General features: G+C 41.0%; 1 protein-coding gene and 1 non-coding gene across 2 annotated transcripts in view; both read right to left on the reverse strand.

Moving 5' to 3' along the window:
• Window positions 1-25061, reverse strand: part of PPP1R42 (protein phosphatase 1 regulatory subunit 42) — a 208603-nt gene that overhangs the window by 62229 nt on the left and 121313 nt on the right. Inside the window, exons 5-7 of the mRNA XM_053715095.1 lie at window positions 22278-22395; window positions 7463-7591; window positions 305-461 (exon numbers count right to left, since the gene is read on the reverse strand). Of these exons, the coding sequence (XP_053571070.1) occupies window positions 305-461; window positions 7463-7591; window positions 22278-22395 (404 nt within the window). The remainder of the gene's footprint in view (window positions 1-304; window positions 462-7462; window positions 7592-22277; window positions 22396-25061) is intronic.
• TRNAC-ACA (transfer RNA cysteine (anticodon ACA)) lies at window positions 4630-4701 on the reverse strand. The gene has a single exon. It is a non-coding gene; the product is annotated as a tRNA-Cys (tRNA).

Below are 25061 nucleotides of genomic sequence, written 5' to 3' on the forward strand. Positions count from 1 at the left end.
TAACGCACAACTCGTAATCTAGCCGATAGTGTTTTGTTCTCTTTAACCTGTTTTTTGCTGACTGTCTTGGGTAGATCATGTAGTCAGGCTTGCCGTCTGTCACATAACAATTAAGTAAACCAGCCACAAATTAGAATGCTGTCCCATTTAGAGAGAAAAAAAATGCAATATGCAACACAGGTCCCCAGCTGCAATAAGATACAGAATGAACTCATGGGAACATCTAGAAACAAAATCATTTAAACAACACAGTTCTTAAAATACTGCTTAACTGATCAGAATTACAGGTACAAAGGTAATTTACCTAATATTTTCATGAATGTTATATCCCCCTGTCACTTGCAGGTGATCTTGTTTATTTCCACTCCGAGTCTGAGCCATCAGGATGTACTTTGGTGTTACTCTATATTTTTCGGTCTCGTGCAGAACTGGCAGAAGAGCAAACGGATGATCAAAATGATCTGAAGAACACAAAAACAAGCTATTTCAATAAAATGGAAACAATATTGATACAGATTACATATACTTTTGCTTAGTGCAGTAAAATACATATGCTTAGTTAAAGGGACATTGTAAATTTGAAATTCTTGTAGATGATCCATTTATATAACCCCCTGGGAGTGTTTTTGTAGCAAAGTATATTTTTGCTTATTTTTTTAATAACAGTGTGCTGATTTTCAGAATCATAACCAAGCCCCAAAGTATTAAATGTAGACCCAAGTCTACAGATACCTGATTGCTCCTATTTGTGTAATGGGTCTTCTCATATGCAGGACAGGGTCTGCTCTTCCTGCTTTCTCTGCCCCTTTCACTGGGTGTCCCAGTCTAACCTCATCAACAGTGCTCCACTGGGAGCTTCTAAGTAAGTTTTAAAAGGTTTTATATACTGGATTTTTAGATCAGTATATGTGCATAGTCTTCTTTATAGTAGTGTCTATTATATGCAGTTATATGGAAATTAGTGTATACTGTCCCTTTAATCCTTTGAGTGCTAATGACGGCTCTGAGCCGTCACAGAGTTTCCCACTCTGGTGCTAATGACGGCTCAGAGCTGTCATTAGCACTCTCCCACCTTGAGGGAGATCTGGGGGCTCCCACCCGCTCCTACCCCGGCGATCGTGCCTGTAGAGTGACAGGCATTGCCGGGGCTTCCCATTTTGCGTGGTGACGTCACACGCAATAACGTGATGACGTCACAGCGCAACTTTATTTATACTTAACAACAGTATAGGAGCAGCGGGCATGTTGCTTAGAAGCCTGTATCTCGGGCATCTAAGCAGCTACAGACCCCAAAACCCACCATTGGAAAGGTAATCGCCTAACAGTTCCAACAGTCTAAGTCTTGGGGGTCTGAAAAAAAAAAAATTGTTAAAAAAATAAAAAAAAAACTTAAACAATCTTAGCACCCAGGTGGGAAAGTGCTTAGCACTCAAAGGGTTAAGTAAAATATGATAATTTGCATGACCTTACTTTATGTAATCAAAATTAAATGATAATACACGCAGAAAAATAAATTACGATAACCACCAATAAGGGAGATATCATTTATGGCAAAATAACAGACACAAAAGATACACAGGATACACTCATTAAAGTTTCACTGAAAACATGAATTATATTTGATAGCATATTCTATATTGCAAAATACTTACTAACAATGTTTATGAATGTTTAATATGCACTGGTTCAACAGGGTGGTGCTGTGGAAGCTGCAGAACCAAATTTAAGTCCCATGGAATAACGGGATTATTCAAAAAAACATTTTTTTTCAGAGCTTGTTGAGTGGCTGAGACTCAAGTTTAAAATACTGCAGAATCCAAACATTGAAAAAGACCTGATCTTTGCACTGCTCATAGTAAAGTGAAGGAGAAACCTTAGTGTTGTTTAGCATTTATTGTAGTTGTACCTATGAATCCTACCTTCCCAAGCCGTAATTATAAATAGTTGCCATCCTGTATCACAAGTTAAAAACAGAAATTATGCTTACCTGATAATTTCATTTTCTTCTGAAGAGAAGAGTAGGCAAAGACACCCCAGCCAAAGGCTTTAATACCTCCCCCACTCCCCTCATCCCCCAGTCATTCTGCCGAGGGAACAAAGAACAGTAGGAAAAATATCAGGGTGAAAAAAGATGCCAGAAGAACAAAAATGTACAGCCGCCTCATAGATAAAAACACGGACGGGAGCTTTGTACTCTTGCCTTCAGAAGAAAATGAAATTATCAGGTAAGCATAATTTATGTTTTTCTTCTTAAAAGGGAAAAGTCCACAGCTGTATTCATTACTTTTGGGAAAAGAATACCCAAGCTAGAGGACACTGAATGCAAACAACGGGTGGGTACAAAAGGTGGCTCCTTAGAAAGGCACAACAGCCTGATTACTCGACACCCTAAAAAGCATAGACGACACGGGTGAAAACCCGAAGCCCAGTTAACTGCACATTAGTTACTCTGCCAGAAAAGCCGAACTAAACCACTCAGTCCCAGAGTCCGTTAAGCCCAAACAACCTCCGAGGAGTCAATCCCGCGGATCACGACTCCCATGAAGATACCCAGCCAAGACAAGGACCGCTATCTGCCCCCAAAAAGGGGAACATAATCAAAGGATCATTCCACTCTGCAGAACATAGAACAACCCATGGTTGTCGTACAATAGCAACGCCCAGGGAGACAAACTCCCTAGAAACACAAGGACCCAAAGAAAAAGATCCATACACAGGGAAACGTGTCCCAAAAAGGACTCGAGGAACACCCTCATATCCCTGACCGTGAACCATACCCAAAAGGTATTCCAGGAAAACCATGAGTTTCCCGATGTCTCATATCAGATCTAGATCTGCAAGCTAGACAGCAGAGACAGCAGAAATAGGATAACTATCCCAGCAGCTAGTAAAGAGTTCTCCAAAAAGAACACCCACCATCTGAAAAGGAACTCCCAATGGCCAGCTTCCAGGTAGAAAGCTGACCGTTGCTAAACCCAAACACCGAAGGCGTTTCAACGCTTGCTAACACCCATTCAAAGTGCAATTAGCCATAACTGATTACACCTTCCAAGTGCAATTGATGTAGATGTGTTCAACTGCAAACCTTCAAAGGGCTCAAAGCCCTCCGAATATTGGGCTCCAAGGTGTGCCCCCTACCAGCACCGAACTTCAGTAGAAAAGAGGAGGACATCCAAGACCTCTCACAAAGGAGAGAACTGATTCTAGAGAAAACGGTCAACTCTGCATAGAGTAACCTGACCCCCAATCTTCCCTCTAGGATAATGGTCCCAGTCCAAAGGCTAGTCAAGCCCAAGGACAAGAATCCCAAACTTCCAGAAGAGAAAGGAAGATCAACATAGGAACAAAGCCCCCGGTTAGACTGCTGACCGTTACAACAAACGGTATGCTACCATGAGTCAGGATAGACATTGTGCTCGGATAAGAAGCCCCCTATACGACTGTCTTCTCTAAAAACAAGGAACACATCCCAAGGGAAGAAGGCCCTCCATATATCAGAATCTAACCTATAACAGGAGCCCCATAGGGATCAATCTCTCATCCTCCCGCTGCAGGAACGGAGGAACTACCACATTGCAATTCCTCTTCCAGGATTCTGGAACGCAAGAAGGGAAAAGACCCTTACAAGGCAAGACCCACAGGTTGCTCCAGATAGTAAGGTAACTCCAAACCCGGAGAACTCTACCCCCGCTCTAGAAGAGAAGAGAATAAACGATGGAAACCTACCCTACCATAGAGGCGAAACCCCTCTGCCATATCGCCAACCCAGATGAGGATACCTGGAGTCTACAGGAATAGCTTAAATGCGCCAGAAGACCAGTAGGAAACCATCAGAAGGACCTAAAGCCTAAGCCACAAAATGAGGCATCTCTCACAGAACCCCTGCCTCTACGGAGATTGGCCCGCGGGACCACAAACATCTAGTGTGAGATCGAACCATCCACACCCATCCAAGGAGAGACACGGACCTAGGTCAGGGTCCTTGAAAAAGAAATCAAATGAAGATCTAACTTCAAAAGGAACCCTAAGCTGCAGCCTACAAGGAGGAATATACCTCTAATTTCCGTAGACTTGGCAATCTAGCAATAGCCTCAAACCCAAGAGTCACAAAGGACTTCCGTAACGGTCTAAGATTCAGCACCCAGGGCACTTTGATTGCACAGAAATCTCATAGGCAAGCGTTAATACGTGCTAAACACACAGGCAGGGGAGCAACCAACACCCGAAGGCGAATGAGAACCCTGTACCCTGCGCGCCATCGGAACTTAAGGCACCGCCCACAAAGCCCCCAACAGAGCAACGAGGATAAATGGTCAACTACCTGACCTCAAAAAAGCGGCTCTCCATAACCGTCCTTGCCCCTTCACTGGCAAACCTCAAGGCTAGAGTTGCAACGAGGACGGAATTACACCCAAACGTCGAGACCATGGTCAGACAGAGGGTAATGGAAGAGACAATGGCCAGAGATCCTAGAAGGATCTATCTTCCAAAATCTTGTTTAAGCAGGCAACAGCTGGATATTCGCAGCTCCCTACAGAAGGCAGGGAACCCCTGCACACCAACTCTGCACATTCCTTCTCTGAGCAGAGAAGGAATATGTCCGCACATCCCGACCATATGATCCATTAAAGGGGACACCTGGATCTGAACCAGGGACCTCTTGATCTGTAGTCCAATGCTCTACCACTGAGCTATATCGCCTAACTTCCCAAGGCGGGAAGGAAGGAACTACGGCACCGCAAGAAAATGCTTAATAGGCTAAAGAGTCAGCGTCCGGAAGACCTCGAGTGAAAATGCTAATAATTAATCACTCGGCACACCAGACCACATAGGTCAACCTAGATTGGCACTCATAACCCTCCGTTCGGAGGGGTTGTATTTAAACAACAGGCGTCATACTTCAGTAGGATCCGAACCCGGAGTCCATAGAATAGGCCAAGAGACATTCAAAATCCAGCAGGATTAATCAGCACCACGAGGGTGACATGAACCCTGGTAACAGACGAAAAAGTATCCGACCAGTATCTGCCTGGTACAAGGACACTCTAGAACAGCCCAAGGTCCAAGAAAATTTGTCCAGAAGGATCGATAAATGAACTAGAAAAACATAATTCTATTATTCAATAAGTGTGCAACTTCCGAGAAAGTGCCCACGCGACCTAAGTCGCAAGTATCGGTTTCAGAGCAGAACGTTGATAAAAACGAAAATCTAACAGGCATGAGCTTAAGAAAAAACTATTTAAACACATCCATCCGGATCAAAAATAAAATGAAGGCAGCACCCATCGGTTGAACACCCAAGGTGAATGAGGACAACAACGGAACCAGGCGATTAAAGCCCCATTCACCCAAGCTCAGAACTGGAAACCGAAAAACATAAAGCAAAAGAAAAACGGCAACGTTAAGGAGATTGGCTTCATCCCCAAACGTCCTATCCATTTTGCCATCCAGCTCGGCCCGGTAGGAGTGGGATCCTCCAACATTGCCAAAACATGTCTTAAAAGAATACAAAGCCGAGCCAGCCTATAACGGAAGGCAAAATCATACCTTGTCGGATCAACTGAAGATCCTGGCTCCGAGATAGGGGCCCCTGAAGCCTCAGGGGCCAATGCTTCCCTAGAAGGCCGAACTGAATCGGGCGATCCCACGCTCGACGGACCCTGGTTAATGAACACGGACAGTATCTTAGAACTACTTCACTTGGGAGATATAAAATGATTCAGTGCCATAGAAATGGCCATGCGGAACCGTGCTGTAACCTCTGGAGGAAACAAGCCACCCTACGGAGGAGTAAAGGCCATGGGGACACTGGCTTGCGTAGCCGGGAAATGGACTGGGACACTTGCTTCACGGGTCATGGAAATCTTGGAGGTGGATGGCTCAACGCACTCTAAGCTCCCTGCTTCAGGAGAAGAGAGTACTCTAGAACAGCAATCGGAACATAACTGATGGGCATTGATTACCCGAGCCATTTCACATTTATCACAAGACACATCCTATGTATCGGAGGCATCTGTGTCGCGCATTTTAGAATCCTCTATAATCTCGAGATTACAAAAATTACAAAAACTAACTGGCACCCTTTAACAGCCCCAATGGCTGGGGCACTCACCACCTCCTGTGACCCAGAAATCCCACGAACAAGACTCTCTCGGTCGCACACAGTCAGCATACGGAATTGAGAAACAACGTAACCGTGCCAGTCACAAAAAGGGCGTGCAATCTGGAAAGATTGCGTCATTAAAAGAAGGCCATTATGTTCTGTAAAGGCCGTGAGCCTAAGTATAGCTACACATTTGCAGATAGAACCATATAACAAACATGATTAAAAGTCCCCCCTGTTCAATAACCCCCCTCAGGAGATGTTAATCCATGATTCCTTATTAAGATAAAAGGACTCCCACTGGGACCCTACCTTGTTTCGTTAACATTAAATTTACATATCCAAATAAAATGAAACAATCTTACCGGAATCTACGCCGTGGAACAGGAACATGGCCCTTCAAGTGTGACAGATAGTAGCCTCACTTCTGACAAGGACTTGAGTGAAGAAAGGTAGGCAGCGAAACTCATCAACGCTGATTACCAAGGAGTTGATAATATGAGTTTGCAGGAAAACTATCCCTGCATCTCCGGACTCTAACTTTCATCCATGTTCTCACTGAGAGGCTGACAGGATTACTTAAAACTCCAGTCCCATTGTGAAGAGTACTACCCTCCATGAGAGACTCTCTCGAACTTCTGACACTTCTCTGTTAACCTCCTGTGACGAAAGGCAAAGAATGACTGGGGGATGAGGGAAGTGGGGGAGGTATTTAAGCCTTTGGCTGGGGTGTCTTTGCCTCCTCCTGGTGGCCAGGTTCTGTATTTCCCAAAAGTAATGAATGCAGCAGTGGACTCTTCCCTTTTAAGAAGAAAAGTAATGTATCTAGGTCTAGCACATAATTCAAAGGCTCCACCAACATATTTTATGATTTCAGCAATGAACATGCTACATCACCAATATCCATTGTCATAAAATGTTATTTCCCTCGATAATTCCTCTGATCTCTTTTACCAAAATTAAAATGCTAATTAATTTGGGGTTTATACTGCACTCATACTTCAATGCCTTGGATATATGGCTACAGAATACTGACTCCAAAATCGTCTAACACAATCTCACAGCTGGGCTGTTGCAGGAGGAGATCTCATATACTGTATGTGAAGATCTTGCAAACCATGACATTCTGGAACAAGGATGGTGTGGTAAGGTAAGGTCAGGCTAGAGTAAGGTTAGGGCATGTTGTCAAACCATGAACTGAAGATACTTTTGGGCATCCAAGGGGTTAATGGAGTTTGCATGCCGGAAGCACCCTCATCATTCATGCACAGGTGGTATGCAGTGGTCATATTGTGAAGACAACCTTTACACAGCACATTTTCAAATTATCATTGTTTTATAAAAGAAACTCATACTCACATGTCTGTGGGTAGACTGTTTGCCCTATTATGTTCTCTTCTTTGTTTTTCATTTTGGCATCCTTAGATGCTTTCCATTTTACTAAGAATTGTCTGGCCATCTCCTTAATTTCTTTTCCATCAAGAATTTCTTAAAAAATAAATAAAAATAGGGCATTTGTGCGAATCTTTCCTTTTATGTAATGTAACATAATAAAATAACCACATTCTTCTATTGAATATCCCATCTATTGTTGATAATCACTTTACTAGAGCTCTGACAAATTCACTATAATGTCCCTTTCTTTACATAAAATATTCCATATTTGCATTATTTGAGCAATATTATGTGAGGAGAATTAATGATGAATTAATTTGCTGAGATAACAGCCATGAAACCGTACTAGAGGTCTCAGCTAGTCATGCATTTATTCTGTTAAAGGGACATTAAACATTAAGGGTAAGATTACAAGTGGAGCTGTATTTAACGCTCCCACTCGAACACTAACTATGTTAGAAGTAAGGTTTTAGCACATGTTAAGTAGCGCTCATATAAGTTGCAAGTAAAAAGTTATCGCTCTCATGCTAACCCGATGCGCGTTAAAAGCCGATCTTAGAATATTACGTGCATGGTAATATATTTCCCCATAGAAGTTAATAGAGCAAAAAAAGTGGGGGAAAAACACCCTACTCGCATGCAAACCCAATCACATATTCTCAAGTGTGCTAACCCGACATGAAAATATGAATATTTCACATTCCAATGTTCTTTAGATAGCAGAATATGTTCTATTTATTCATAAATACATATTTCTGATGGTATTTTGGTACAATATATATCAATACCTTTATTTATATACATGATTATATATACACACATATAACACATAACCCCTAATTTTCCACTTCTTTATTAGAGTTTGAAAACTGCCGATTTGCATTCTCAATTCCTTGGATATCTTTTTATATCCCTTTCCTGTTTTATACAGTTCAACTACCTTTTCCCGCAGATCCTTTGACAATTCTTTTGCTTTCCCCATGACTCAGAATCCAGAATCGTCAGTGCAGCACTGGATAAAAGATGCAAGGGTCTGTCAGGAGTCCAAAAACTCATTGACCTTTTATATACACAGACTAATTACAAGAAAACAGATCACAGGTGAGGATGGTTACCTTTAATAGCCATTCAAACACCTTTGTGTCAACTTGTGTGCATGTTATCAGGCCAAAATCACCAGGGTATGTAAACCTTTGATCAGGGTCATTTGGGTAGTTTCTGTTGTCATTATGATTTAAAAAGAGTAAACACAGTTGATTGATAATAAATGGCTTCAGCCTAACACTAACCATGAGTGAAAGAAAAGTTTTTGTGTTATCATTCATATTCTCTGAAAAATGGCCAAGAAATCATAAATTCTGCAAGGGTACAAACTTACAAACTTATGAGCACAACTGTATACAGATAGACCTCGGTTTACAACGGTTCAATTTACACCGTTTCAGAATAACAACCTTTTTTTCCAGTCATGTGACTGCTATTGAAAAGCATTGAGAAGCAGTGCATTGATTAAAATCGCCAGTAGGTGGAGCTCTCCGCTTGTATTGCAGTAAAGCCAAGCAAGCTGAAATTAATCAGTTTAACTGGACCTGAGCTATCGAGCAGATTTCAACGGAACAAGATCTTCCTGTCTATAAATCAGTCCAGATTGGAATGCATAGAAATAACTGTTTGCAGAAAAATGCAAGTGAAGTCTGAGATGTGTGATTATTTTATTAGGTTTATAATGCTGTTTAGCAAATATTTTTGTTCATTTAACTTAGTTTAATTATATATTCTGTGTTGTGTGATTATTTTATTAGGTTTATAATGCTGTTTAGCATTTAAAGTCTTCATTTCAAAGCTTTAAAAATAATGTATTAGATGTTACTTATGACAATTTTAAAAGGGGCCTGGAACCTAACTCCCTCACTTCCCATTGACTTACATTATAAACTAGGTTTCAATTTACAACGGTTTCGATTTACAACCATTCCTTCTGGAACCTAACCCCGCGTAAACTGAGGGCTACCTGTATATATATATGTATATATATATATATATATATATATATATATATATATATATATATATATATATATATATATATATAATAAATACCGTCCATCTAGCTGTGTTACCCTCCTAGGGACATCCGCCTGGGTGCAGGAATGAAAAGTATAATCCTCAAAAATAAATGCACTCACAGGTCTTCTCAGTCAAAGTGAAAACAAAGGTTTGTTTTATTGATGTAACGTTTTCAGGGATATCTTCCCCTTCATCAGCATAGCATACAAGTGAAAAATGTGACCAATTTATATTTATTTAAATAATTTATTAAATCACAGTTTATTAGGGTAATCCGGAATAACTCCAACAGAGCCACGGGGGTCTCCCAGTTGCAGTTGATGAGGGATAAATTCCTCCAAAGAGGCTACAAGGCTCGTATGGTGAATGATGTACTACAGGAAGTGATGGGGCTCACACAGGATAGCCTTATCAATAAGGATGTTACAGCCCGTGAATCAAAGAAATTAATCATGGCCACCACTTTTGCTCCCAATAAAACAGAAGCAGGGAAGGCCTTAAGGCAGCATTGGCCCTTGATGCAATCAGATCCGAAATTGGTCTTCACTAAGGACCTTACACCAATGATAGCATATAAGCGGGGTACCAATTTACGGGACATCCTGGTCAAGACTGACCCAAAGAAGTGTTACCAGCAGAGGACGTACAAGAATGTTAAAGGATCTTATAGATGTCTTGGGTGCACTACGTGTAATGGGCTCATCTCCACCAAGACATTTCATCACCCGCATACCAATAAAGTTTTCTCAATCAAGCAATCCATCACATGCACCACCACCCATGTGGTTTACCTGCTGTTTTGCCCATGTGCCTGGTTTTATGTGGGCAAAACTATTGGCACACTACGAGAGAGGATGGCCAATCACAGACAGGCAATACGCCTGGCTCTGACATCGGGGGAATCCGAACAACCGGTGGCAAGGCACTGCGCCCAAATGGGTCACCAAGTATCAGATACATTTTAATTGATCATATCCCCTGCCTGGATAGGGGTGGTGACCGGGATAAGACACTACTCCGACGAGAAGCCGAGTGGATGTACTGCCTCGGCACGATTATCCCAGGTGGTCTTAATTCACCACCGGATTTTAAGATGCTAATCTAGGTTGGAGATACATAATTGGGGTATGTAAGAATTGGAATTTGGTGTGGACCAGTGGAACTGTGGGCCAGACCCTATGGAGGGTAGACCTACTGTTTTCTAATCGTGTCCTATGGTGCATCTGGGTCATTATGTGATCCTCTTGCACCATTCAGCCAATATGTCCTATTTCTAAGAGTTACCCACTTAGCGTTCTCCTCGACCTAACAACATAGGCATATTTGTTCTTATCTCTCCAGTGAAAGTCGATGTTACTCTCTTTGTGTGTGCATATAGGGGACTTATAAGTAATGGATGTAGTATGACAATCTTTTCTCTAGGATGTTATCATGAGTCAAGATATGCATTATTATAGTCCGTTGTGAGTTGATACTTCACAGTAGGGGTGTGATACACCAGTCCCAGTACTATACAATATAGTCTATTTAATATGGAAGTCAGTGTGGGGATCATATAATGTGGGCTAGTCATTTCGCCCTGTATTAATAAGCTACGCCTTTTTGAATTAATGTGTTGCAGCATGTGTGCCGGGAAACAGCAACATAATTACTATTATAATGTGAATGTCAACTCCATGATACTGAGGGCATAGCTCTCAATTTGATACCACTATCACTGTAGATGGGGTATCATTTCGAAAATGCTTAAATCCTAATAAGCCCGTTGTTTTTAATATCTCAAAAAATATTTTTATGATTTTGGGGTATTTCAAAACGGGGTGGATCCAGGACTGCGAATTACTTATTATTTCAATTGGTATCTGCAAATATCATGCCTTAGGCTTTTGAGCCATCTCAGACACCGTAGATGGAATATGCATGCGGTTGTGTTTACCTGGGTTGCTTAGGTAACCAGCGCTATTGCCGTGCACGCAATTCCTACAAGGTGGGAGATGGTGACCTGGGTGAATATGACATAAGTATGCCATCGGTCATACATTTGGGTATGGTATATGCAGTATCAACTGATGCTTGTTCACTGTTGACTTTAATTTTGTTTATGCACTTCTATCACTCACGATAATGGTAATGAATATTTATATGTTGGTTCACAATACAAAGTGGTTCAACAGTATGGACGCATAATTGATGGATGTTCACAGAACACATTTGAAATTTGGATTAGTTAGATCCGAAATAATGTAATGTTATTTTGACATTTACATACCGGTAGTGCCAAGATACATAGCACTTCCGTTTTTTTCACATTGTTTGGAACGCATGGCTTGCGTTCCAGCTTGATGCCGTTACATTTGAGGTCACTGATTATACACAGGTATTGCTTGTTAATTTATTTCCTAATTTGTTTGCATGTATAAATTGGTCACATTTTTCACTTGTATGCTATGCTGATGAAGGGGAAGCTATCCCTGAAAACGTTATATCAATAAACCAAACCTTTGTTTTCACTTTGACTGAGAAGACCTGTGAGTGCATTTATTTTTGAGGATTATATATATATATATATATATATATATATATATATATATATACACACACACACAATGTATATATATATATATATATATATATAGACACATGTTTATGTATATATCTCTATGTTAAAGACCTTTGCAATCCATTTTTCAAACACCTGAGACCTCATATCTTTTCTTTTTTTTTATCAGACAGTGTTATTATGATTGCAACTGTACTTTCTAATGTATTTTTGATGTGTCTTGTGACACTTTTTTGTTTTGCAAAACAGTTAATCACAACTCTGAGGATGCGGTAACCATTCTAGTGTTAATCATGATTGCACTCACACGTTCGCGTTTACTTTCAACTTGTAATACAAGCAGTAAACCCGACACACGCATACACCCGCGATAAACCCCTTCTCGCTTGCGCATAACTGTTAGCATGCCACTTGTAATCTGGCCCTAAATACATTTTATAAGCATAGCATTGATGTTATTCCCCACCTCCCTCTAGTCATGAAATGCATGTAGTGTTTGGTGTCCCTTTAATGTTTAGTATTTATTTGTACAGAAGACAAGCTCATAAGCAATCATAAGTTTGAATTATGTATATGACATAACAAGAAAATCTAGTTAAAACCACTACAAAACTATATAAAACATGCATTTCACAGGCTTTCCACAGGGGTTTAAGACATGGAAGCAAAAAATAAGCGTGCACAGCAAAAGTAAAACATGACGGCTACTAGATTCAGTATAGATACTGACTCCCTAGTGTGTTTCAATGCATTTTTTCACTTGAAAGTCAAAAACATAAATTATGCTTACCTGATAATTTTCTTTTCTTCAACTGGAAAGAGTCCACAGCTGCAGTCATTACTTTTGGGAATTCAGAACCTGGCCACCAAGAGGAGGTAAAGACACCCCAGCCAAAGGCTTAAATACCTCTCCCACTTCCCTCATCCCCCAGTCATTCTGCAGAGGAACAAGGAACAGTAGAAGAAATATCAGGGTGAAAAGGTGCCAGGAGAATAAAAATAACAGATGCCACAGAGAAATACATGGGCGGGGAGCTGTGGAATCTTTCCATCTGAAGAAAAGAAAATCAGGTAAGCATAATTTATGTTTTTCTTCATAAATGGAAGAGTCCACAGCTTCATTCATTACTTTTGAGAAATCAATACCCAAGCTATAGAGGACACTGAATGCAAAACGGGAGGGTACAAAAGGCGGCCCATACTGAGGGCACCAGGCCCACAAACCCTGCTCAAAAAAACCTGCTTCATCAGAAGCCGATAAAGCTTAGAAAAAGGAAAAGGCCCCAAGGACACTGACCCGCAGATAGTCTATAAAACCTTGCTGGAGACCGCAGAAAGGACTCGACTGAGCCAACCCGCCTCCAGGAGACACCACCACCCAGCAGTCGTTCCCCAACATCCCACCCCTTAATAGAGGAAGGGATCAAGCACCAAAAACTCCCCCAAAAAAGGAAAAAACGTGAAAGAAAAAATCAAGGATCCCCAAAGAAAAAGTGCAACCGGTTCAAAAAAAAAAAAAGGAACCCCAGGAACCAAGCCAAGCTCACAGAGACCCAAAACGGTCTTGATAACCAGGCAGGCAACGAGAAAACACAGCACCCACAGTGGGTATGCAAACTCTCAGCATTCAGGTAGTGAAGCCGCTAAGCTAACCACTAGACCAAAACAGCAGGTCAGACGCAGAAACCACAAGGTTAAGACAGTCAGAAATCGAGAAGAAAACTTCTCCTAAATACAATGAAACTGCATCTCAAAGACAACTGAAGACAGAGTCCTCAAGTCACAGATAATTCAGAATATTGAAATATTCACATATCAAACACGTGCAGCAAGCCCAGATAAGTGAACACCTGAGGCAACCCACACGCTACAGTCATACCAGGATGACTCTGAAAAAACAAAATTTATGCTTACCTGATAAATTTATTTCTCTTGTGGTGTATCCAGTCCACGGGTTCATCCATTACTTGTGGGATATTCTCCTTCCCAACAGGAAGTTGCAAGAGGACACCCACAGCAGAGCTGTCTATATAGCTCCTCCCCTAACTGCCACTCCCAGTCATTCGACCGAAGACATGCAAGAAAAAAGGGTGCAGTGGTGACTGTAGTTTAAAAATAAAAAACACCTGCCTTAAAGTGACAGGACGGGCCGTGGACTGGATACACCACAAGAGAAAGAAATTTATCAGGTAAGCATAAATTTTGTTTTCTCTTCTAAGGTGTATCTCTTCTAAGGTGTATCCAGTCCACGGGTTCATCCATTACTTGTGGGATACCAATACCAAAGCTTTAGGACACGGATGAAGGGAGGGACAACGCAGGAACTTAAACGGAAGGCACCACTGCCTGCAAGACCTTTCTCCCAAAAATAGCCTCCGAGGAAGCAAAAGTATCAAATTTGTAGAATTTAGAAAAAATATGAAGCGAAGACCAAGTCGCCGCCTTACAAATCTGTTCAACAGAGGCCTCATTTTTAAAAGCCCATGTGGAAGCTACCGCTCTAGTGGAATGAGCTGTAATTCTTTCAGGAGGCTGCTGGCCAGCAGTCTCATAAGCTAAATGGATTATGCTTCTCAGCCAAAAAGAAAGAGAAGATGCCGAAGCCTTTAGGCCTCTCCTCTGTCCAGAGTAGACAAAAAACAATGCAGATGTTTGACGAAAATCCTTAGTAGCTTGTAGATAAAACTTTAAAGCACGAACCACGTCAAGATTGTGTAATAGACGTTCCTTTTTTGAAGAAGGATTAGGACACAGTGACGGAACAACAATCTCCTGATTGATTTTCTTATTAGATACCACCTTAGGAAGAAACCCAGGTTTGGTACGCAAAACTAACTTATCTGCATGGAAGATCAGATAAGGGGAATCACACTGTAAGGCAGATAACTCTGAAACTCTTCGAGCCAAAGAGATAGCTACCAAAAACAGAACTTTCCAAGATAAAAGCTTGATATCTATGGAATGCAGAGGTTCAAACGGAACCCCTTGAAAAACTTTAAGAACTAAATTTAAACTCCATGGCGGAGCAACAGGTTTAAACACAGGCTTGATTCTAACTAAAGCCTGACAAAACGCCTGAACGTCTGGAACATCTGCCATACGCTTGTGCAGAAGAATAGACAGAGCAGAAATCTGTCCTTTTAAGGAACTAGCTGACAATCCCTTCTCCAATACTTCTTGGAGAAAGGATAATATTCTAGGAATCCTAACTTTACTCCATGAGTAACCCTTGGATTCACACCAATGAAGATATTTACACCATATCTTATGATAGATTTTCCTGGTGACAGGCTTTCGAGCCTGAATTAAGGCATCAATGACCGACTCGGAGAAATCACGTTTTGATAAAATCAAGCGTTCAATCTCCAAGCAGTCAGCCACAGAGAAATTAGATTTTGAAGTAACGTCTGCTGACTAGGACTTAAGCCATAGCGCCCTGCGCGCCAGAATGGCAAAACCTGAATTCTTAGCCGTTAGTTTGGTTAGATGAAAAACGGAGTCATAAATAAAGGAATTAGCTAACTTGTGAGCTTTAATCCTGTCTAAAATATCATCTAACGGGGTCTCCACCTGTAGAGCCTCCTCAAGAGACTTGAACCAAAAAGCCGCTGCAGCAGTAACTGGGGCAATGCATGCAAGAGGCTGGAGAATAAAACCTTGATGGATAAAAATTTTCTTAAGGAGACCCTCCAATTTTTTATACATAGGATCTTTGAAAGCACAACTGTCCTCGACGTGGATAGTTGTACGCTTAGCTAGGGTAGAAACAGCACCCTCCACCTTAGGGACTGTCTGCCACGAGTCCCGTATAGCGACATCTATGGGAAACATCTTTTTAAAAGCAAGAGGGGGAGAGAACGGAACACCGCGTCTATCCCATTCCTTAGTAATAATTTCCGAAAACGTCTTAGGGACTGGAAAGACATCAGTGTAAACAGGCACTGCAAAGTATTTGTCCATTTTACACAATTTCTCTGGAACTACAATGGGGTCACAGTCATCCAGAGTCGCTAAAACCTCCCTGAGCAATAAGCGGAGGTGTTCAAGCTTAAATTTAAAGGCTGTCATTTCAGAATCGGACTGAAGTAACGTCTTCCCTGAATCTGAAATCTCACCCTCAGATAGCAACTCCATTGCCACGGCTTCGGAGCATCGTGAGGGTATATCGGACATAGTTACTAAAGCGTCAGAAAGCTCTGTATTTGTTCTAGCCCCAGAGCTGTATCGCTTTCCCTGTAACCCTGGCAGTTTGGACAATACCTCTGTGAGGGTATTAGTCATAACTGCCGCCATGTCTTGTAAGGTAAACGCATTGGATGCGCTAGATGTACTTGGCGTCACTTGAGATGGAGTTATAGGTTCTGACACCTGGGGAGAGCTAGATGGCATAACCTCCCTTTTGTCAGTCTGAGAAACCTCTGGTGATAAATCTTTAAATGCCATAATATGGTCTTTATAATTTATAGAAATTTCAGTACATTTGGTACACATTCTAAGAGGTGGTTCCACAATGGCTTCTAAACATATTGAACAAGGAGTTTCCTCTATGTCAGACATGTTTAACAGACTAGTAATGAGACCAGCAAGCTTGGAAAACACTTTAATAAATGTGAAACAGCAATTAAACAAAAACGGTACTGTGCCTTTAAGAGAAAAAAACTATCACATAAACTGCAAAACAGTGTTAAAAAGTAGTAAACTCTTCGAAATTTTTACAGTGTGTATAAGGGACTGAAGCAGCATTGCACCCACTTGCAAATGGATGATTAACCCTTTAGGCCCCAAACCGGATTTGAAAAACTTTAAAAAACGTTAATAAACAGTTAAACCCCTTGCCACAGCTCTGCTGTGGCTCCTACCTGCCCTCAAATACGATTTAGGGAAGTAATAAGCCCTCTATAGTGGTCCTCAGATGCTAGAGGACTCCTTTAGGGAAGCAGGATGTCTCAGTCTGAATAAGAACTGCGCATCTAGAGCGTGAAAATAGGCCCCTCCCACCATGCACTCGATGTCAGAGGGCCTTAAGAAAATACTCCTAGGAGTATCTGACTAGCCATGTGGAAACTAGGCCCCAAAAAATGATTTATCACCCTCAGAGAAAAAACGTTCTTTCTATATAACATGTAAATGTTTTGTCACTAAGAAATATGAGTATTAACATGAATATTACCCATTTTTGTAAGCATGATCCCAGTCATTGTTAAATCACTGCATTAGGCTTACCTCAATTATACAAGGCTCTGTCAGCATTTTCTAGATCTTATCATATCTCTAGAAATAATTATACTGAACATACCTCAAGGCAGGTAATCTGCAAACCGTTCCCCCAACTGAAGTCTTTCCCATACTCTTCAGTTATGTGTGAGAACAGCAATGGACCTTAGTTACAAACCGCTAAGATCATCAACCTCCAGGCAGATTCTTCTTCTAATTTCTGCCTGCGAGTAAAACAGTACGACGCCGGTACCGTTTAAAAATAACAAACTCTTGATTGAAGGTAAAAACTACACTAAGTCACCACATATCTCTTGATACTTCCTATCTTGTCGAGAGTTGCAAGAGAATGACTGGGAGTGGCAGTTAGGGGAGGAGCTATATAGACAGCTCTGCTGTGGGTGTCCTCTTGCAACTTCTTGTTGGGAAGGAGAATATCCCACAAGTAATGGATGAACCCGTGGACTGGATACACCTTACAAGAGAAAGAATACTTGCCAGCAAGTAAAAGCAGCTGAAAAGAGATATCAAATCCTAATTGCCAGACTGCTAAACATCCACTAAACAGTGGGCACATCACAGGCTATCCAAAAGCCATCAGTCCTTCTCAATATCTTGAACACAGAGAAGGCACAAAATCTCAAGAAGGCTCACCGAACCTTAAAAGACCTGAGGACGACCACATATCTCAGATCCTGCTCTACACCGGACAAACCCAAGCGACAGGCAGGTCTGAAAAACAGGGGAACAGAAAGGACCCCAAACACCAACCCCTAGGGAAGGACAGAATGGGGTGAACTCGGAAATCCCAACAGAACTCGGGTGCTAACCCAAGAGCTCCCTCAAATAGACACTGCCAAAGAAAACCCATAGGAGATTAAAATCGCAAACGCAGAAGATTCCTATGAGAACCCATTATAACTGACAGTCTCAACACAGAGATTCCAATCTCCAAAGAACGAAAAGCACAAGCTCCCAGAAAGCAAACTGCTCACCCTTACAGGATAAAAATACCTGTTCCAACTTCCTGCACACAGGACAGGACAACAACCCTCCAGAGAGAGGACCCCCCCTTTATAAGAAGGACCAAACAACCCCCCCAAAGAGAAAGGGCGCATATAAGAACAGTGCACATGCTCACAAGGCATGAGCCAAGTCTGATGAAAACAAAAGCCGAATGAAAGACATCCAGATGTCCCAAAGAACAGAGAAAGAACTCCCCTGGAAGGGGAATATACATTGTTCACAGGACAAGGCAAGCCATAAGTAGCGCATCCGAGAGTGCCCAGAATCTGGCCAAACTGCTAGCAGGCTAAACTTGCCATTCCTTAGGCCATAGCTTATGTTCCCTGGGAAAAACTGAACAGCCACATGATCATAAGCTTCCGGACTTACAGAAAGAGCTCCAGAATTGTTTAAAACAAACAACACCCCAGGGAACACAAATACCCCGTCTGAAAAATCAGACCTCACAGGGAAATAACCGGACTAACCCTGAGAACGGGAACAAGACTCACTCTCAAATCTCAACCCAAAAGGAAGAGAACACAAGAGTCCAAACACTCCAAAAAAGATGCTGGAGCACGACAGAGGCGCGCCAAGACAATAGAAACCAAGGGAGAACCTTGAGGAGCAAAGCCACTTGAAGAGCGAGTAGAACAAAGGCAAGTCTCCATATCTCCTCAGAGTACGCAACCAGAGGACCACACCCAAAGAAAAAGAATGCAGAGCATCCCAAACCCCAGTAGAACAAATCCCCCAAGCGAAGCTCGGAGAAGGAGACATAGCCTAACATCCCTGATAGGGAAACAATAAACTCCCGAATTAGGAAAAAACACATGGCCCTCCCCATAAAGCGGATAAAACCACTAAGGAGAAACGGACAAGGCCCAGAAATCTTGACCCAAGGGAAGAGAATGTCAAAAGGAACAAGACCAAAAAGGACAAATCCAAGGAGCCCCTGAAAGGCAAGACCGTCAGGGCCGGTGGCAAGGAGGGACTGAGTCCTCCACCTTCCAACTCACACGGGGAAGGAAAACACTCCCATTCCTGAAAAAATAATGGAAAACAGAGAGTGTCGCAGTGGAACTTCATTGAATCCCAGTTGACCAGCTAGAGGGGGTAACACCCACGCCTCGCAGACCCTCAGGCCCTCACAGGATGCTTAGCTGAACTTGTAAAAGAAAACAAGGAATAACACAAAAAAAATGTGAAACACTCTGCGCCTCAACCGGACCAGCCAGGCAGAACAGGCGACACGTGTCTGAAATAGGCCGCAAGACAGATGGGTCCGAACCGCGAGTATCGATTCCAGAAAAAATTCTCAAAGGAAATACATAAACATGAGCTCAAATTAAAAATCATCCTAACCGGATTAAAATAAAAGCTAAGGCAACTCTTAGATTATCGCCTAAGAAGAACAGACACACCCGCAGGACCGGTATCATGTTCTTCCAGCTCAGGACTGGAAAGGATACTCAATAAACAAAGCTATAAGAAGATTACTTCATCCTCATATAGCTAATTCTGTGAGCCGTTCGAAGTAGAAGACTGAGAATTCCCGTATTCGTTAAGGATGGGATCCTCCAACAACGACAGAATGTGCCTCAAAACGACACGAAGGCGCGCCAGTCTATAACAAAAGGCACAGCATACCCTCGCCGGAGCAGAAGACGGCCCCGACCCGAAGGTTGACCCCCTGAAGCCTCAGGGACAGTCGTTCCCCCCGATAGCTGAGCAGGTCACCCTGAAGAGCCCTGGTCAACGGAACACGTACAATATTGTAAGCACACTTCTGGTAGCTGCAGATGCGCCAGCGCCATAATAATGGACATGCGAAAACATGCCATAACCCCCGGGTGGAACAAGCCACCTTCCAGAGAAGGATAAGCAAAATCTGGGTTACCTGCACGTGTAGTAAGAGTTGGTGGTAGGGAACTCGTCACTCAGGGAACGGGGCCCCCAGAGATGGATGGCTCAGCGGCTTCTTGATTCCCCGATCCTGAGGAATTTAGCACTCTAAAACAGCATTCTGAACATAACTGAAGGGCATGCATCACCCGGGCCAATTCGTATTCCTCATGAGAAATAGATTCTGAGTCAACGATGTTCGTCTCCACATTATCAGAATCCTCCATAACTGGAATATTGAATACAAAAAAAAAAAAACGGATCAAATAAGAAAAGTAAATGGCACCTGACGCCCACAATGGCTGGGGCACTCACCACCTCCTACGAGCCAGACACCAGCGGACCAGAAATGTTACGTCGCCAAATGGTCAGGAATGCGGTAATGGACAGTCAAAACGTGACCACGCTCGGTCACCAGGTGCACTGTGCAGTCCAAAAAAAGCGCACTCAACCGTAAAGGCTGCGTCACTTCCAAAGGCCCATTATGTTCCTAGCCAAGAGCTTAAATAACCCCACACATAAGCAGGTTGAATCACATAACAAACATGATTAACCCCCCCTGTCCAATAAACCCCCACAGGAGATATTAACCCTTGATTCAAAGATACAAAAGGAGTCTCACTGAGACCCTGAGTTATAGTTAGTCCCGCAAGGTGGTAGCCTCTCGGGAAAACATTTGTAATACAAGGCAATCATAATGAAAGAAAATGAAATTATCTTACCGGAATCTACGCCGTGGAGCAGGAACGCAGCCCTTCAAGTGTGACAGATAGTAGCGTCGCCTCTGCCATGGACTTGAGAGAAGAAAGCAGGCAGCAAAACTCGTCAACGCTGATTGCTTGTGGGGCTGTTAATATGAGTCGGGATGGTTTCGCAGAAAAACTCTCCCTGCATCTCCAGACTATAACTTTCATCCATGCTCTCACTGAGAGGCTGACAGGACTACGTAAAACTCCAGTCCCATGCCAAAGAGTACTACCTTCCATAAGAGACTATTGAAAAACTTCTAAAACTTCTCTGCCAACCTCCTGGATTGAAAGGCAAAGAATGACTAGGGGATGAGGGAAGTGGGAGAGGTATTTAAGCCTTTGGCCGTGGTGTCTTTGCCTCCTCCTGGTTGCCAGGTTCTGAATTCCCCAAAGTAATGAATGCAGCTGTGGACTCTTTCCATTTATGAAGAAAATTAAATATCTTATTGACACAGCTAAAATATACAGTTTAAAAATATACAAAGTTACTGCTTTATATTGGTATCCTTGGTTAAAGGAAAACCCATGTCCATGTAAGCATATCTAGGCAGGCTCAGGGGCATACATGTGACTTTAGTATATATATATATATATATATATATATATATATATATATATATATATATATATATATAAAACACTGTTACAAACATTATTGCAAAAACACATACCATTTAGTGCTTAAGACCTGTGCATGCTGCTGAGCCTACTATTCTGTTATGGAAATGACAAAGGATACCAAAAGAAAGAAGTAAATCTGATAATAGAAGTCAATTGGAATTTAAAAATAAAATTGTTATCCTCTATGTGAATCATTAAAGTTTAATTTTGACATTCTCGTCCCTTTAACCAGTAATATCAAATCATAATATGAATTTTATAACCAATGTCATATAACTGTGAAAAATTAACTTACAAATATTCAATTTCCTTCATAAAGGACCTTCTGGTGGCCATATTTAGTTTTTTTTATAAGTTTAATAGATTAGAAGTGTGAATTGAAATATATGTTTAGTTTTTGTATTAAACCAAGAAACAAACGTGTTAATTAACATTAAACTGTAATACTGAATAAAGTTAGGTAAACAGACAAGATATGCTCTGGAAAGAAGCCGAAATAGAAGTCATAAAATCCTTTGAAAAGTTGCATGAAAAATGTTTTCTGATGAACTGAAATACCACTGTCAAATTTTTGCTTTTTATTTTTTAATGGATTTGAATTAATTCAAATGACAAAATATCTGCAAGAAACTTTGCATGGAAATACTGATTTCTTTACCCAAGGTCTTTGCAACGACTATAACTTTGTCTCTGTATTTTGGTTTCTGACAAACTGGATTTCCAGAAAGATCCATTCTCCATAGCTTTGGCCATTTGCTCAATACAAATTCCAAATCCTAAAAAAAGAACAAAATCTGATTATAGAAATAACATTTGCAATAAAAATAATACATTTTAGAATCATGCAAAAATTAAATATCAAGTTTAGGGTTATGAGCAGGCCAATAAACAATTACCTTAGGATTGATCACTTTCTATATAAAAAATAAATAAAAATAATAATAATAATTGAACCTTAAGCTTTAAAAAATACTTTAGGATTGATCATTTTCTATATTTATAAAAAAAATAAAAAAATTAAACCTTGTGCCTTAAAAAGTAAACCATGAACAGAGACTTCCTCACTGTTACCGCTTCAAGGAAGAAGTTGTGACCTGATATGATGATGCTCCATGTCTATGTATGCTAGTAACACACGCATACATGTTCCTAGTGATGTGCTATGCTCACTGGTTGTAGGTATCAACCATTCCCCTGTGATGTGCCAGCTACAGTAACATAGGTAAAATTACCATGATGCAATGGGGTGGTTATTAACAGTAGGCAGTAACTTAACAGACATGTGTTACTAATAGATCTACTAAATCAGCTATTCCAGGCAATCCAAAATCAGATCTATCCTTTGTTCAGCATCAGTTCTACAGGTATGGCAAAGCTCCAGAAATGTTTTTTGTAGAAGCACCCTTAGTGAATAGTGCCAGCACTGATGCTAGAATTGAGGGGGGCAAATGTGTGTGTTGATTATTTGTTGAAAACTGATCTCTATATGAAGATAATTTACTATATCAAGTGAATACATATTTTAAATTTCCTTGTCAGAATTCCTTAATCAAAACACACTTTGTTACTGTGATGGAACTACAACCATTCACAGGAACCTTGTGTAATACAGCTCCATCTATTGGTTGAAAGTTCCTGGACATTGTGTAACACAGCGCCATCTATTGGTTGCAAGTTCATTACTAAAATATGTACAGGGGAATAAAGGACTAATTTGCATACATTTAGCATAGGGTGAAAATTCAAAAGGATGGCTGTGACTTTTATTGTTTATAACCCCCTGAATCTCCTGTTATTTTGTCTACATTATATTTTATTATTATCTTTTTGCCTATATATATTCTGTATATTTATGCTTTATGTGAAGTGGGTCACCATAAGTTAAATGGTGTGTGGTTAAAGGCTATTCCAGAGTTAAATACAACATTATGAGTTCTTATTGGAACTGTGGGTCTAGTCTGGTTCTTTCAGGGATTCCAATAGCACTAGCAGAGTCTAAGGACATGCTTTCTGGTTACCTGGTTAAGTATACCTCTAGGTAAAGAGCTGGCCTGAGAGCCAAAGCATCTTTAAAAAAATGGCATCAGGAGCTGGTAGAGGGATCAATACCTTAGGTAGAGCTTTTCAGCACAACCGGCTTAGGTGCTGCACGTCACCCAGGGACCACTGCCTAAGTCCCCAGTTCAAAATTCAAAGAAGAAAGCAGGCAGGTGACAGCAGATATTAATTCTTTTATTAAGGAGGTAAAAAAAGGGCAACGTTTCGGGATTAGTCTCCCTTATTCATGCCATACCTGATTCAAACTAACAAGTGACTTATATACATGTATACCACTAGGTGGCGCTCAAGTGTATTTAACACTTTCTTATCCAACATTTAAACTTACTCTTAACTTAAACTTATACTTATGCATTACTTATTCCATATACATAATAGTATTTCCATGATTAGTTAAATTACTATTTTCTTATCAAACTTTCACAGCAATAAATTATAATTTACATCTTAACAGTAATAATCATAGAAATACTGTGAGGTCCCAGTCTCTATTCAAACCTTTAGGCTCCAGACTCCCCAACTCATATATCCAATATGCTTCTTTCTGTTTTAACAGAATTTCTCTATCCCCTCCTCTACGTGGGATATCAACTTTGTCAATTATTTGAAATTTTAACTGACTTATAGAATGATTTGCTTTTATAAAGTGGGCAGCTAGGGGGGCTTTTATGTTACCTGTTCTAATGTTGCTCTTATGTTCAATAATTCTCTCCTTAGCGGATCTGGTAGACTCCCCTATATAGACCCCCCCACATGGACATTTAATCATATATATTATAAAAGTAGTCAAGCATGTATAATAACCTTTTATATTATATTTTTTGCCAGTGTGAGGGTGATAGAAAATTGACCCTTTATTCATGTTGCTGCAACATGAACACCCTAAGCAGGGGTAGCTACCGGTATTTTTAGTGGTGATATACCTAGGTTTATTTTTGTTTTTACTACTAGGGCCAATATCAGCCTTAACCAATTTATTTTGGATATTACTACCTCTTTTAAAAGCAGACATAGGAGGGCTTTGAAATTCTAAAATAGATGGGTTACAATCAGACAAAATATTCCAGTGTTTCCTGATGATGCGCTGTATTTCATTACTCAGTGCATTGTATTCTGTTACAAGAATAAGTCTATCTTTCTGATTATTTTCTTTCTTTACTCTATCCTTAGGATGCAATAAATCTGTTCTTGGAATTAATTTTACAGTTTCAATTTCTTTATTTATTAAACTCCTGGGATAGCCTCTTTCCAGAAATCTCTCACCCATCTCTGTCAGTCTCTTATTTAATATTTTCTCATCAGAGACAATTTTGCGCACTCTCAACATTTGACTGTGGGGTAGAGATTTCAGGAGTGAAGGCGGATGAGCACTTTCAAAGCGCAA

The sequence above is a fragment of the Bombina bombina genome, chromosome 5, assembly GCF_027579735.1.
Source record: "Bombina bombina isolate aBomBom1 chromosome 5, aBomBom1.pri, whole genome shotgun sequence".
In the NCBI taxonomy this organism is placed as follows: domain Eukaryota; kingdom Metazoa; phylum Chordata; class Amphibia; order Anura; family Bombinatoridae; genus Bombina; species Bombina bombina.